General features: G+C 40.0%; 1 protein-coding gene across 4 annotated transcripts in view; it reads right to left on the minus strand.

Annotated features, from left to right (window-relative positions):
* The window catches only part of LOC111232721 (LIM domain-binding protein 2), a 99,587-nt gene that overhangs the window by 25,353 nt on the left and 58,621 nt on the right, over nucleotides 1-15,613 (minus strand). For all 4 annotated transcript variants that reach the window (XM_022760356.1, XM_022760355.1, XM_022760354.1 and 1 more), the window contains exon 3: nucleotides 8,200-8,372. In XM_022760356.1, coding sequence (XP_022616077.1) covers nucleotides 8,200-8,372 — 173 coding nt within the window. The remainder of the gene's footprint in view (nucleotides 1-8,199; nucleotides 8,373-15,613) is intronic.

Raw genomic sequence — 15,613 nt, forward strand, 5'->3', positions numbered from 1 at the left:
CAAAATACTTAGGCATGTATGAGGAAATAAGTTATTCTTTACATCATTTGTGAGAGTGTGCTTTTTGTAGATTTATGGTATTTACCCACCAGCAGTGAAATAACTTGAATTGTGTTTACTAGTGAGCCAGTGTCTTCTGATGCTTTCCAGGTGCTGTAGCCTACAGTGAAACAACGCTGCACTATTGATTTCTTTTTCCATAGTGCCAACTGTGTCTTTAGCATTGCCTCCAATGTTGCTCTTATTTCTCTCTGCAAGCTCTCTGCTTTTCTGTAACCAATAAATAAATTGGCAAACAGCCTAAATCAGAACCAGAGCAGGAATCACTTTAATTGCCAAGTGCAATAAATGTGCAGGAATTTGTCTTAGCTGCACTGGTGCAGAGATATATTAACCACAAATGCAACCAAGGCAGCCTTTTCCACAGATTCCAGTGTAGATTCAATCATACAAAGCTATTTATTTCTCCATAGTGAAAGCCAGTTGGTTAAAACATAACATTTTTAACAATGGTTGCAACCATTTTTTTTGCTAAATAGTGTTCCCTTATGAAAACTAAAAGGAGGAAAATCCCCTTGAATTAAAAAGTGGTCCATTAAATGGTACAGCCCCTCACAGAGAGTCCTCATTGATTTAAGAGCGGGGTCATAAATCTTCCACACAACGGGGCTGAGATCAGGGGATCTCCGGCTCAAAAGAGCAAGAAAGAATAACAGCGTCCTGCTGCTGAGACACTATTCAATACTGTACCCTAACATGACAATCAATTAACAGCAGAGGAGCTGAAGGTCATTAAATCGATTATTATGGGCATTCATGACCGCCTCTAGTGAATATAAATAGGTTCAAAGTTGACTAAATATTCTCAATTATAGCAACAAGGTGCTGACATGCCTTATAATACTGTTACTCAACGAGATCCTCTGTATCGGTGCAGCTAGAGGAGCCTGACAAAATAATAGTAAGATCACAGCATTGATTGTTATTTATGGATATTGTACGTATAAAAAGTGAAGTGTGCTACTGTAAATATGTTTAGTTACAGCAAAAGTTGACAACTTAGAGCTGAACCGATAAAACCAGTCAGCTGATATATGGGCTAATATTAGCTTAATGCAGATACACAGCATCAGTATTGTGTATGTGTCAGCCAAAAGGTAACAATATGTGTCAGTATATCATATGCTCAGTATAAGTTAACTGATCCTTATCACAATTATTATTTATGTAAATGTGTAAACAAGAAAATTGGCAGCTAAATCACTATCAGATTTCTTTTAAATCCATAAAGTATCGATATCTGTATCATCCTCAAAAACCCAGTATCAATCAGACTGTACTGACAATTAACTCACAGGCGTGGAAGCTCATTTAATAATTTAAAAAGGGATAAACTCCCACTGTCGGCACAAAACAGTATAAAAGAAGCAGCTACATTTCAGTCCTTGGTTAGACCTTGGTTACTGTTGTGTTTGTTTATTGGTTAGGCAATAAACAAACACTACAACAACAACAACCACAGGCTGCCACAACCAATCAAACAAATGGGGTTAAATTAGGGGAACACCTGAGACGAATTGATATGCAGGAAGAAATCTAATTCATATTATAAATAAATAAATAAATAAATAGACCAGTTTCACATCTCATGATAAATTAAAAGCAATAAAAAACAAAGACAATAAAAATAAAGACAATAAAGAGTAAGAATTCAGACTGATAATTGACTGCCATGTTAATATGATTATTGGCACCCTGCAATGCTAATGTAAATATAACTGAATACCTAAAGTTATAGATATAGTATGGTGGAGTGACAATTCAAACATGCCTGAAATTTGAAGAAACTACTGACTACAAGCAAAGCCCAGAGAAACACACACTGCTGATAACACAACCACTTGTCAATTTCTCAAAAAAAACAATCCACTCAGAGAATTAAATTCACTTCAGCTGCGATCACTGTGTCACGAACTCGTCTTTTGCTCTCTGCTCACCTCCCAGCATGCACAAACCCCCAACTGGGCACCGGTAACAAGGGCCGTGCCCTCAGAGCTAATACACACCAGTCGGGAGAAAGCAAAGCCTGCTGGGTAGTGAACAGAAGTGCTGGGATGCCAGGGGCGGTTGTGAGGTTGGGGGCTTTTGGTCAAATTGGCACCCTGCGTCACCTTGTCAACACCTCGCCGCCCTGCGAACTCGCACACATTGTCTACCGGCACCTGGAGAACACCGCCCACTCTTAGCACCCTGCAAACCCCGCCCATTCGTTAGTCTGTAGCACTCCAGCAATGAGCGATGACACGGGGAGCGGGAGAGCGCATGAACACAGCACGTGAAACTGTGTTGAGCTCCTTTACAATCTGCCCCCTTTTGTATTTCTTCAGTGGTTTTCTATTAATCATTTCATTCAATATTTAAACCATATCGCCTCCTCATATTTATTATTTCTCTGATTTGTGTCATTGTAGTATGCCATGTAGTAATCTACTAGTCATTTGTAGTCTTTGTTTTGGAAACCTTATACAACCTGCTTTGACAATGCCATACTTATTACAACTTGAGTCTGATTTTTGTATTTTTGGCCATGATTTCTCTCAGTTATAAAAACGCTGTAATCACCAAGTTTGTTGCTGGGATCTGGGAACATGGCAACATCATTATAATTAAGTTCAACAGGACAAAAAACACAAGCAGTGATGATCAGACATGTTGTAAACAAGGCAACAGTTTGGGCAGATTAACTACCTGTGGTTCCCAAAGTGGGCGCTGCAGCACCGTGGGCTGCCTTGACGACAGACTTCATTTCCATTTTTTATACTGTTTCAGAGCACATTTAAATTAACCATAAATTTACATTTATCTTTTCAAACAAACCAAAATGGATGGAATACAAAATAAACATATTTACACCATATTAAAAACCCTGTTAAATATGGTTAATTATGGTTGCTAGTTGATTCCTACCCATCTACTGTTTGTGTATCTGGTGATCTGTGTGGCAGGCAGCTGTGTACAACAGCTTTTACAGGGATAAATACTGTTGTATTGAATCGGTGTAACGGTTAAAGTTGAGATGACCAGTTTTGGCGGCCCAGTCTGGTGTTTAAACCGGGGCTTAAACCGCTTTGATTTTAATGCAAACGAGTTTAAATGACATTTGTCATTATGACAAGTTCTGGCAAATTAAAAATTAGCCAACATCACGGCACGACGGCACCAACTTGGATTGAATTAGTAATAAGTAATATGACAGGGTAATTAACATAATATTATGTTTGTTAAATGGCGTAGATGGAGGGGGTGAGCTTAAAGCCTAGAGGTGCATTACTGCCACCAAGTGGACTGGAGTCACGACACTCTCATTCATGGGCTTTCTTAGTCTCATTAAATTCCACCTGAGAGCGTCTGGTGAGTCAAGTGCGACGTGTCGTTAAACCAGCTTGACAGTTTTTTACACTAGTAACTCTAAACACCCTCTGGAACATGGGTCTTCCAGATGCATATAAATCAAAACAAGTGATTTTATTATTTGTCACTATAAATACAGCTCAGAAGAAGAAATGCTGATACATTTTGAAAGATCTCTGTGAACGGGTTCCTGTTTTTTTTTTTTTGTTTTGTTTGTTTTTTTTAAAACCATTTGGAAGTAACACTGAAACTAAGCACACCTGAAATGCCAATGATAATCTCTCAATGCATAGAAAAAATTGTGCGAGTGCACAACTATGGCAAGAACAGCAGGTTATTGTTAAACCAAGCTGTGAACTGAAATGATCACAGTTTGGGTAATAGTTTTACCGTTCCCCTTCAATTTCTCCTCTAAATTAGTTTGGGTGCTTCTAAAAAGAAGGTCAAATTACTGTAAGGCTTACAGTGCAGGAAACATGGAAGTGTCAGCTTACCATCCTCGTTAAAATTACTGCCTATAGTTTATTTTTGGGATTTTTTTTGGGATGTTTGACTGCTTGTAGTATCGTGTCGCACTGTCACCCAGACTCCTGCTATGTTTACATCAAGGATCAGAAAGGCATTAACTTTGGATTTTACTGTTTTACCCTTGACCTGTATGTTGTTGCTTGTGATTTAATGTCCTTCTTCTCATAGAGTCAAAATAAACTGAACTAAGATCCTCTGACTGCCAGTGTTTCTCGCCCTGTAATGATTTCTTCTTAGTGTTCCAGATCTCAGCAAATAACTACAGTGTGGTTATTTCTGACAGCAATGACGACTAAAACTACAGCGGCAAAATTAAAACACAAGTTGTAATAAACTAGAATTATTCTTTAAATGTGCTAACGCCAATAAGGCAAATTTGAATTAGAAATTTTGGAAAAGAAAGAGAGAGAGAGCGAGCGAGACAAGCAAAGAAAGAGACAGATACAGGCAGAGAGAGAGAGAGAGAGAGAGAGTGTGGGAGAGGAAGAGAGCGAGTTGGGAGCTGGGGATGATTTCTCTAGGGATGAAGGATGTGAGTGTGTGTGCATGTGTGTGTGTTGAGGGTGTGTGTGTGTGTGTGTGTGTGTGTGTGGGGAGGGGGGGGTAGAGAAGAAGAAGAGGGGAGGATGAGAGAGCGGTGGAGTAGAGAGCGAGGGGAGAATGAGCGAGTCAGGCAGGGGAATGAGAGAGAGAGGAGGAGGAAGGAGGGGGGGGTGGAGGGGGTGGAGGGTGGTGGTGGTGGTGGTGGTGGAGGTGGTGGTGGTTGAGGAAAGCGAGGCGAGGCAGAGCTGATTGAGATTCGGGCCTCCAGAGCTGCAGGCTCGCTGCTGCTGGGAGCTCAGGGAGAACACGCTCAGTTATTGGAATTCTTTTTTTTTTTTTCTTTTTTTTTTTTTCTAATGAATTAATTCTTCTCATCCAATTTAGGTGAAGATGAAAAGAGAGCAGCGCTGCGAGCATCAAATTTAGCTTTTTGTTGACCGGGCCGGGGCCATTCTGTTTCTGCTTCTGTTCGGTTAATATCAGACACTCGTAATATATTATGGTTTTTTTTCTCTTCTTCTTTTTAGGGAGCCTTGTTTACAAAAACCAAACAACGGCAACATCACAAGACGCTTCCTGTGTGTACGTTATTGTGGATGTTTCATACTCATTTACTAATATAATAACACAAAGAGCCCCTCCCCACCCCCCTCCACCTATTTACACACATACACATGCCCAACCCCCACCCAACCACCAACCACTACATGAATACAAAATGTACAGAAACGGTGACATGACCTCAGGATCCCCCTCCATGCAAACTCACATGTAGGCAGTCATGCATGTAAATATACACTAAAATGTAAACACCCACAGACACCTGCCACGTCTGAAATGATGGCAAGATTTGACTTTTCTGAATGCTAGGTAAAGGTCCTGCACGGCGCTACCAGGAAAAGTTTTTTATATGTAAATGATCCTGAGAATTCATTTCAAAATGTAAAGCAGGTACGATGTATGTTTATATAAAAAATGTGAACATATAGAGAAACTTGGACCATGTTCATTCAGGCAAATATCAAGCCAAAATCACGTTTTAGCCATATGGGGTTTGTAGTCATTAATATTAAAGATAAAGTATTTTTCTAAAATCTAATCCTATATATCTGAGTTAATTAAAAACTCTTACAAACATATGTCCAAAAACATGTTCAAGTGTGTTTCTATCAAAATCCCTCTCTTTTCTCTCCCTGTAAAACTTGTTTTTTGATGACTCATCTTGAAGTCAGGGGCGTGTACATAATTTATCTAATGCGATGTGAATCTGGAGTGACGAGCTAACCCTGCTCCTCATATAAAAGTGCACTTGACTGCTCATATAGTGTTATGTTATGGGTCAGAGGTTTGTGTTTGGATGTCGTTCGAACAAAACTGCATATTACATTTGCAAAGGATTTGTTTCAGGTGTACTATCTTAATTTTAAGGTGTGGGCAGGGGGCCAGCAGTCCTCTACGGCTCCATGTTGCACTGTATCTGCTAGTCCAAGCAAATCTGAAGGATTGGATTTAAAACATATCCACATATTCTCTTTCACTTGGAAATACATCCGTTTGTTTTTTAGTTAGTAGCATTGTGCAAGTACACTGTATGTTAGTGTAAAGTAGAACCCAACAGATACAGTATATGTGTTGATATTAGCTTATAGAAGATACACAGTATTGGTATCAGTGAATGTGTCAGCCAGTAGGTAAAGAAATTATTTTTCAACTTGTAAAATGTCCCACTCAGAACTTATCTTGGTCGTGATTCTTTAATGACCAAATTTAAGGGATAATTATCAAAACTGTGTCTGTAGGTTATGTGTTTAGGTAAAGAAAGGAATTAGATGTTAGACACTTAGAGGTTTGAATTGATATTTGTCTAAAAACACCTCACTGGGCTTCACTCTGAACCACTTACTACTAACTCATGCAAATCATTTAGTCTCGGATTCAGTCTTAATTTTGAATCAAGAGGAAAAAATCTGAAAGATGGGTAAAATTATTTTTTTCTGCTGTTGCTGTTTTCCCTTTTATGAGGAATTTTCTCATATTGAGATTCAATATCCAAAAGCAAGACAGGAAAAGACATATCACTGCCCTGTCCATAGAAATTACACTTGTTATCAAGAAATTCTTGAATTACATTCATTTATATTGAAAACTAGTAAGATCACAACCCCATGGCACATTCTGTTCATTTCTTTTCAGAAAACAAGATTTTAGATCTCAATAACAAACAAACTTACTCACTAAAATGGAGATATATATATATATTTTTTTTTTGCAGTTATGTTTTTTAATTCCCTTTTTAGTCTTACTGCCTTTGGCAGGTCAGCCAAAAAGTTAATTTCAGACTGTGCACACTACACACACACTTACACACACATGCACCCAAGAGTGAGTGCATACTGTCAAGTCCTGAAAACAAGAGGGTGTATAGCTGTTTAATGTCAGAACAATCTGGTCTGGTGCTGTAGCTCGGGGTTCATGGTACAGGGAACATGGAATCCCTTTAGCTCGGCTGCTCGGCGCTGACAAGGTATCTGGCCTCAGATTCATTTAGAGAGTCAGCAGAAGAACACTAAGAGTCAGCTAGCCATCTGGATCAGACTGTGGTGAAGCAGATATTCACTCCAGCTCACAGGGGGATTCTCTCCCCGAAGACAAAAGCAGATGAGCTCAGCTTTAGTGCGTTCAGAAGACCACGGTGTCAGGTTTGGATTATCTCACCTGCGCAATTTGTGTTTCCTCTGCTTTCCTCGCTTCTGTCTGTGCTTCACTTATACTGCAGACTAAACCATACTCTTCAAAGATCTTATTCATGTCCTCCTAGCACTGCCTTTGAGGGCTTAAGAATCAGTCGACATCTTTAACAGGAGAAATGCCTGTGGATTCTGGGGTCTAGGAGTAGGCCAAAACACTGAGAACTGAAGAGGGTAAATATGAGTATGAGTGACATTTCCCTGCAAGGATCCTACAATCTAAACAGTGCACATTCAGTCTAGACAATGGCATTTCTAAGCCAAGATATATCCTGGTTAGAATTCAATGTAACAGTCAATATGATTGTAGTAAGTTTGCTTTGTGTAATCAATGCAACCTTATAAGATATTATACATGAAGTCCTTATGTGTAGTTAGTATATTTATGTTTTTGCTGCCTTATAAATCAACGTAACATTTAATGTTCCAGTTTGAGCCCCCCCCCCCCTCTTCATACGTACATACAGACCTAGACTCACACACAGAAACACAAAATTATTTTTTAGAGTCTAGAGGACAGAATCACTCGGTTTTCTCTGGAAAACAAAAAACTTGCGTTGTAATGAACACTATGAAAGTGACAGCACATTTAACTTGCAAACTCAAAAAAGTGGATTTAGTGTTAAGGTACTATTTAAAGTTAACTACATTATATTGCAATCTTGCACAAAATAAGCAGAGAATGATCCTCTCGGGGACAGACATTTAATATGCATACAAGCTAAGCAGATAATACATCATTTTACAATTCATTTGGCAAATAGATAAAGACCTTCCCACAGCTGACAGTGAAGCCACCAGGTATGACTTGAAAACGTAGGAACAAAATGAAAGAGGGGGGAAAAAAAAAAAAAGAATCAAAGGTTTTAAATGGATTTGATCTTTAACCAGTTAAACACCTCAGCTAGTCCATTATCATAGCTTGTGATCAATTATTCATGGTGTGAGAAGCTCTGGGGTCAGGTGTTACCTTTGTAAACATTGGCTTCCCGTGCTGGGTGACCATGGTGCACTGATCACAGTCCAGGGTGATGCAGGAGTTGTGGAAGGACTCCTTGGAGTGTTTGAGGATGTAGTGGAGCTCGGTGACCCCCCCCTCGAACACCGTGCTGAAATAACGTGGGATCAACGTCCGGCCGATCGCTGCGGGGAGACAAAAGAGAGGGCAGAGCTGCTAAATATAGCAGGAGACAAAACGTGAAATGATGTGGAGAGGAGATACTGGGTTTAATGGCCAACAGATAGGGAGAGAAAAGGGTGACAGCGTAAAATACTGCCACTACTAAAATACCAATAAGAGACTAGAATGGTTCTACTGTATATAACCACAGGTCTTAGGTCTGTATACTGTTTGAAATCTTAGTGCTAATATGACACGTGAGCTCCCGCACCAAAAATAAAATGATTTTTCCAGCCTTTGAAGAAATAGTTTGACATTTTGGGAAATGTGCTTATTTGTTTTCTTGCCAGGAGTTGGAGGAGCAGATTGATGCCGCTCTCATGTCTGTGCAGTAAGTACGGAGATGGAGTCAGGAGGCAATTAGCTTAGCGTATCATAAATAGTGGAAACAGTGAAACCGCTAGCCTGGTTCTGTCCAAAGTTAGACTTAAACTTAAAACGCTTAACCCACAAATTAGGCGACTATTTAAATTAGGCTATTGCGTTTACATTTGATTGTATATAGAAATAAACCAAGGAGATGCAATGTGTTGTGTATGGAGATTCCTGAGGTGCTGGTAGGTGCATTTTTGAAATCTGGACAGAGGGGCTGTTTCCTGCTGCTTTGAGCCTTTTTGCTAACCTAAGCTAGTTGCCTCTTCACTCTGGCACTAGACTGAACTCACAGACATTCGAGTGATATTGATATTCTCCTCTAATCCTCAGCAAGAAAGAGAATAACATATTTCCCCAAATAATGAACATTTCCATTAATTTTAAGGTAAAATAAACATGAATTTCTACAAGAACTTTTTTTTAATTCAATAAATTAAGTCAAATGTCTCAGATGTTAAATACTATCTAAACACAGGACCAGGTACAAGAACTTTCCTTTAATTAAATGGGAAAACCTGTGTTTAAATCCAAAACCATTAAAACAAAGAAAAATTACAAAAGAGTAAGAATGTGAGAAGGCAACAGTTTTTGATACTCGCTACGGACACATACGGTGCCAAAAAAGGCTTGATATTGAGTACTGCGTTTATATATATATACCCAGGCCAACTATGAGTACACATAGTGCTACCACTACAAGGAGCATTAAAATCAGCTCTACAAAATCAATGTTACTGTATTTATTAAATGGCATTATTTTATTCATTACGATTAATGACACAGATAGCGGAGTTATGTTAAATTCAAGTTCATAAAAAGGAGATATGAAAGAGAACATGATCCAAAACGGGAAGAAGTGATAGTCTCTGTGCTAAGAAAAGCACATTACCAAAGAAACTGCCTGACAAGGACATCTGCTTCAGATTCATTAGTCAAGATAAACACTTTATTAGCTGTCAAACGCTCTTCGGAGGAGTTAGAAACTGATCAGACGCTTTTGTATCATATAAAATCATTCTAGGAACATAGGAAAGATCAAGTCTGCCTTCTATTTGCTGTCCCATTTAACCTCTGTACTCATTACACTGCCAATGAATAAATCTCAGGTTAAGTCCGTAAAACATACATGTAAAATGTCCAAATTCAGAATACAGAGCATTCATTCATTCATTCATTCATTCATTCATTCGCTTCAGTTATCCAGTCACATTAAAAGCAATAATCCCACACAAATCATACACAGTGTTTTCAGCAGTGCTGAAGTAATCATAAGAAATCTGAATGAACTCACTGCTAAATATATGTTATCAACCAGCTGCCGTCCTGCTGATTGTGGTCTATTTATGAATCAAGATACTCAATGTAACAGGCACATTACAGATTTGGAGAAAGTATTGGACTGTCCTGAAACCTATTGATTCACTGAGTGCCGAACACTGGGCTGCCTTCAGGAAAGATGCTCACCCTCCAAGAAAATACCCAAATCCTTTATTCTCAGATTGAGTCTGATTTTTCCTTGAAACAAGTGTCAAATAAATCTTCCAGTGCAGAGGGGTATATTCAGCTCTTTCCAACATGTCTGAAGATTAAAGATTTGCTTGAAACAACTGACAGTACCATGAATTTCAGCCTCTCAATCCACTTCTTCCACGATGTGACACCTCATATAACACTCACTTTTGAATATTCCTCAAATGAGTGAGACTGTACAGGGAGAAGGAGAGTATTTTCACATATTTTTCAGAATAATATGATTCCATGACTGAGTTTAGTATTAAACTGAATTATTAAGATGGACAACTTCTGCAGTGCAAACTTTCTGGAGAAGCCTAAAGAGACAATGAACAGGCTGCATGATGAAAACCGGAGGAGGAGTCAGGGAGGGAGAAATTGTCTTCAGTGTTTTATAGCCCTCAGGCTTTGTCTGGTTTCCATCTCCTCTGTGTTAGCTGGCTTCAAGGAGAAGAATGGTTGATACACATAGAGAGGCTAACATTTCCCATTACATTATGGATTCACTCTGATGGCATGCAAGATACAGATTCCTGAATATGTGCATGTATTTTACAGCACCAAAAGTCCACAACTGCTTTTCCTCCTCAGCTTTTAACAGTATATTTAGTTAATAGCCTACTGTTTGGTAGTTTGGCTAAAATAAAAATAAAACTTCCCACAGGAGCTTCCTCATGAAGGGGTTTTTGAAAAAACCCGTCTTTGACAAAGCAAAACGCCGACTTCAACAACACCATCGTGCCTAAACTTCACCTCTACAGCTTACAGGTTCTTTTGTCTTAGAGCTTCTTTACCTCTGCAACATCAGTGAAAATCCCACTCTGCCTCCCCACTAAGAACCTGAAATCCTGCTACAGGTCTCCACCAGACTGGAGTGCAGGAAGTTCAGTTCTTCTATCATCACAGTTGTATCACACAGACAAAAATCAACTCCAGATGCTTTGACGGAGGCACGGTTCTATTGACTACAGAGTAAACTATGAGAATTTCTAAAAAATGATTCATGTCACTTGTTATAAGAAAAGCAAGACTGCAACAAATTATTATTATTGCAATTACAAAATTCTTTAGATTATTTTCTTCAATTCGATCAATTGTTTCACCTATGAAAGAGTGAAAAATGCCCATCGCAATGTGACATCTCCAGACTCCAAGGAAATTTAATTTACTTTCACAGAGGATTAAGAAAACCAGCACACATTCACATTTGAGAAGGTAAAACAATCAAATGTTGTGAAATTTCTGCTGAACATATGATCTAAAAGTATTAAACAATTATCAAAACTCTTGTTGATCGATTGATCTATAATCAACTAATTGTCTCGGCTCTAAAGAAAAGTGTGAATATAGTCGATACTTCATTGCAGGACTTGTGAAGATGGACATTTTGCAGTGTGTGTGCACAGCTTTTTTTTCAGTGCTTGGAAAACACACTGAGTTGAAAGTGAAAAATGAGATGTTAATGCAAAGGATTTACTCAGAATATAAAGCAAGATCGTCTTCAATGCACAACTTAATATGTAGATCAGGGATTCTTCGCAGCACCAACAGAGAACAGCTGCGTCAAACTGCTCTCATTTGCCTTTTCTGGTAACCGCAGAGCTGAATATTGCAGTTTGTGTTACTTGTTGAGCAGCTGTGCAGACCCAATCTGCTGAACGACCCATACCAGCTCCAAGACCACATTTTAGCGGGACATCTTTCCTTAAAGAGCTTGTTTTTTTTCTTCCAAGCCTTTATTTCTCTAGCTACGAGATTTCTGCTGAACACACACTCATTTTCAGCACCACCCTGCTCACACACACACACACACACACACACACACACACACGCCTCTGATCTGCAGTGCATCCACAGGCTTCATCCAAACACCACTGGGCAGTTCCACTTGAGCGACTTGACTTGCTCAAGGGCAGGGCCAGAGGTTACTAGAGGGGAAAGTGCTACTCATTCACTCAAATGCGCAGGGGATCTGAACCAGCAACTGTCTGGTCTTAAACTGACATTTTTACTGCCAGCTGAAAACTTTTAATGTTCCCTTTTCTAAATATTTGGATCCTATCTGAGTTTTCTTTTGAATATCATTGCTTACTTATCATGCCATCTTGTGTCTCATCTCTGATGGGAGGACAAGACCTTGGCAAAACACTGATAATGTTTACAGTACACCAATGTTTCTTTTATGTAGAGACAGCTGTGAGCTACAGTGATTTACAGTATTGTAAATGGGCATTTAAAAACACAGCCCTGCTTTAAATAAATGGGTGGGCACGGGACTTCCTGCTTCAGGTACCAGTGGGACAATAAAATGAAATCCAGGAGGTCCACGAGTTTGCAGGAATATGAGACGCCAAAAAACTGCACAATGGAGACATGACTGAAGAAATCTGGAAAGTTATCATGGAGGCCACTGCTTTATTTTTCGTCGCACTGAACGCGAGGTAAATCATAGAGATACGACATTCACGTCACAAAGCACTCTACCAGGAGTGTGCAGCGTGAAGTGCAGTGTCTTGCCGGATGTTGTCGTGTTTCATTCTGGTAAATTTAAACTAGATGCAACTTATTTGTTGTATGAACCTGTTTTTTTGTTTTTTTTTTTTGTTCTGTTTTTTTTTTTTTTTCTGCATTTGCATCCCGCTGCATCATCAGAATAGCCTCATTCAAATAAATGATGGGTCTGCGTTGTTTTATGCAGGGCTGAATGTCAGTCTGAGTGCTGCCTAAATCAGTGATTCCCAGCCAGAGGTACTTGTACACATGGGAGCACTTTTGCAGTTACCAGGGGGTACATAGAAAGATTGTGGAGTAGCTTGGCTAATTTGAACAAATGACTATGATTTGGTTAAAAAAAAATAAAAAAAATAAAAAATACATCCACATAGTTGTGTTCAGGAAGATGTGGAGGATTTAGTGAGGCTGATCTTTAGTAAATTTTATTATAATAATAGCCAGTAAACTACCAGTTATAAGCTGCCGCACAGTCCCACCAAACTGAGGGTTATCATAGCATGAGGCTATCATATAAAGGATAACTAGATAAGTGTAACAAAGCTTAAAGCCTCTGCCACTCTAAGTTGTAGTAATAGTAGTAGTATAATGATTATTACATAATTAAAAGTGTTAAATAACATCCAGTTTAAAACCATGTTGATGAAGGGGTACTTGAGCTCATCTGATATGGCTGTGGGGTTCATCAGGTAAAAAAAAAGGGAATCATTGTTAGCACCTCTTAACACACCATGAGTAAAATACTTTTTTCCTCTCTTTTGTTCCTTTTTAGCATCATTGGTTCAACTGGGACTCAAACCTCTAATCCCACCAAGCGTTAGTGACCTGGTCTACCCACTGAGCTACGCCGGACTGTTAAATAACAGCTGAAACAAAACAACCACAAATCCTGACGTTGGGATTATGAAGGCGAGCATGTTGGGATTTCCTTTAGCCTCTCGTTCCTCGCCTAGTGGAACGAGTCTCTCTGTTCCTCTGCATTTTCCTGCCCGTCAAATCTCCATCATTAGAACACTGCTGGAGAAAAAAAAAAAAAAACCAGGACAGCCACATTATCCAGCAGCACATGGCCTCTGATTTCAAGCAGAAATAATCCATCTTAGAGTCAACACTCTGTTGGCTAGAATTATGCTCTTTCTCCCCTTCCCCCAGGGTGGGTGGGTGGTCAGAAGGAGATGTGTGTGTGTGTGTGTGTGTGTGTGTGTGTGTGTGTGTGTGTGTGTGTGTGTGTGTGTGTGTGTGTGTGTGTGTGTGTGTTTGGGGTGGGGGGGTTGAAGCCTGGGAATAAAACTTCATTTAGAAGTGAAATGTCCCCAAAGACAGTGGCTCGAGAGGCTCTTGAGGTCAGACCTAGATGGTAGAGCCTCATTCGAGAGGAAAGAGAGAAAGAGAGGGAGATGAGGATGATGTTGGTGGTCGGGGTGGGGGATGCGGAGGGGGGAGGAGAGAGGGGAGGGTGTACCCGTGACTGGCATGTTTTTCAAATTCGATAAAGTCAGGCATGACTAAATAACACATAAAATGTTTGGCATCGTGAGCAGTGGCTGAGGGAAGAGGAGGAGGGAGGGTGAGCTGCAGGGTCCGCTTGCTGTGGATGACTGTGTAAATGATGCTCTCTCTCCCTCTCTCTCTCTCTCTCCATCTCTCTCTCTCCCTCTATTATTTGCACTGCACTCTCTCTCTCTCTCTCTCTCTCTGTATCTTGCTCCCTCCCTCGCTCGGTCTCCACCACGGTTGAAAAACAAAGTACGTCTAGGAGTGGAGCTGACTGCTAATGCGGAGAAGCTCTGAGGAGACGAGGGGGAGGGTAGAGGGGGAGGAGGTGTGGGGTAGAGGGACTGGGACAGAAAAAAAATGAGCGAGGGATGAAAGAGAGAGAGAGAAAGAAGAAACTAGGAGGGAAGATGAAAAAATAAGCTTGTCAATGAGGGAAAGAGGACTCACTGAGGGGTAATAGGGGCGAGAGACAGCTAGAGAGGGTGAGACAGCAGGAGAGAGAGAGATAGAGGGAGTCAGGGGGGGGAGGAGGGGGGGGGGTGATCAGGTGATACGCAGATCTGCTTCTTGCCCACCTCACCAAGCCATGCAGGAGTTTTGGTTGCGTCTTCTCAACCAAAACTGTCCTAATAAAACCCAGTGTGCGTAGCCCGGGGTGACAGAGTGATAGATAAGCATGTAATGGTAGCCATGCTAGCAAGTCTTGGATCATTTCAAGCACAGTAGTCTTGTGTTTCTCTTCAGATAGTTTCTAGGCTGAGGTTCAAATATTTTCTGGGCTCCCCTTCTCCATATTTATATTGTAAGCAAACACTTTAGCTCACTAGCTTCAAGTCAGCAGGCCTCCATGTCTTGCTCAAGGGCACGTTTAAGGACACTGGCTGTTGCACTGATCAAACCAGGGGAGATATACGTTCACTATTTTATGAGTCAGTTTTACTTCATCTCAAAAAATGACCAATTAATTTCAATTACTCAAACATTTTAAGAAGATATGGGTGCTGAAGGTCTGACAGGTTTTGTTTTATTAAGTATGAATTAAGCTACAGTTTCTCTGAGTCTATAGAGAATATACATAATATAAACCAAGTAAAGCCCTTAACAAAGCTAAAGTCTATTGATAGACTGATCAGGTCTAGACTACTCAAGTACCCTATCCAGACAGGGGGGAGGGTGTATTCTCCAGGCATTAGACATTAAGGAAATAAAATGTAGAATACAGAATTTGTTTCCAGGTGAATGTGTATGTCCCCCTTGGAATCAACTGTAGATATTTCCAGGGCATTTTTAATTTTGTTATAATCTTGCA

Source organism: Seriola dumerili, unplaced genomic scaffold, assembly GCF_002260705.1.
Source record: "Seriola dumerili isolate Sdu_G_001 unplaced genomic scaffold, Sdu_1.0 BDQW01000331.1, whole genome shotgun sequence".
Taxonomy (NCBI): Eukaryota; Metazoa; Chordata; class Actinopteri; order Carangiformes; family Carangidae; genus Seriola; species Seriola dumerili.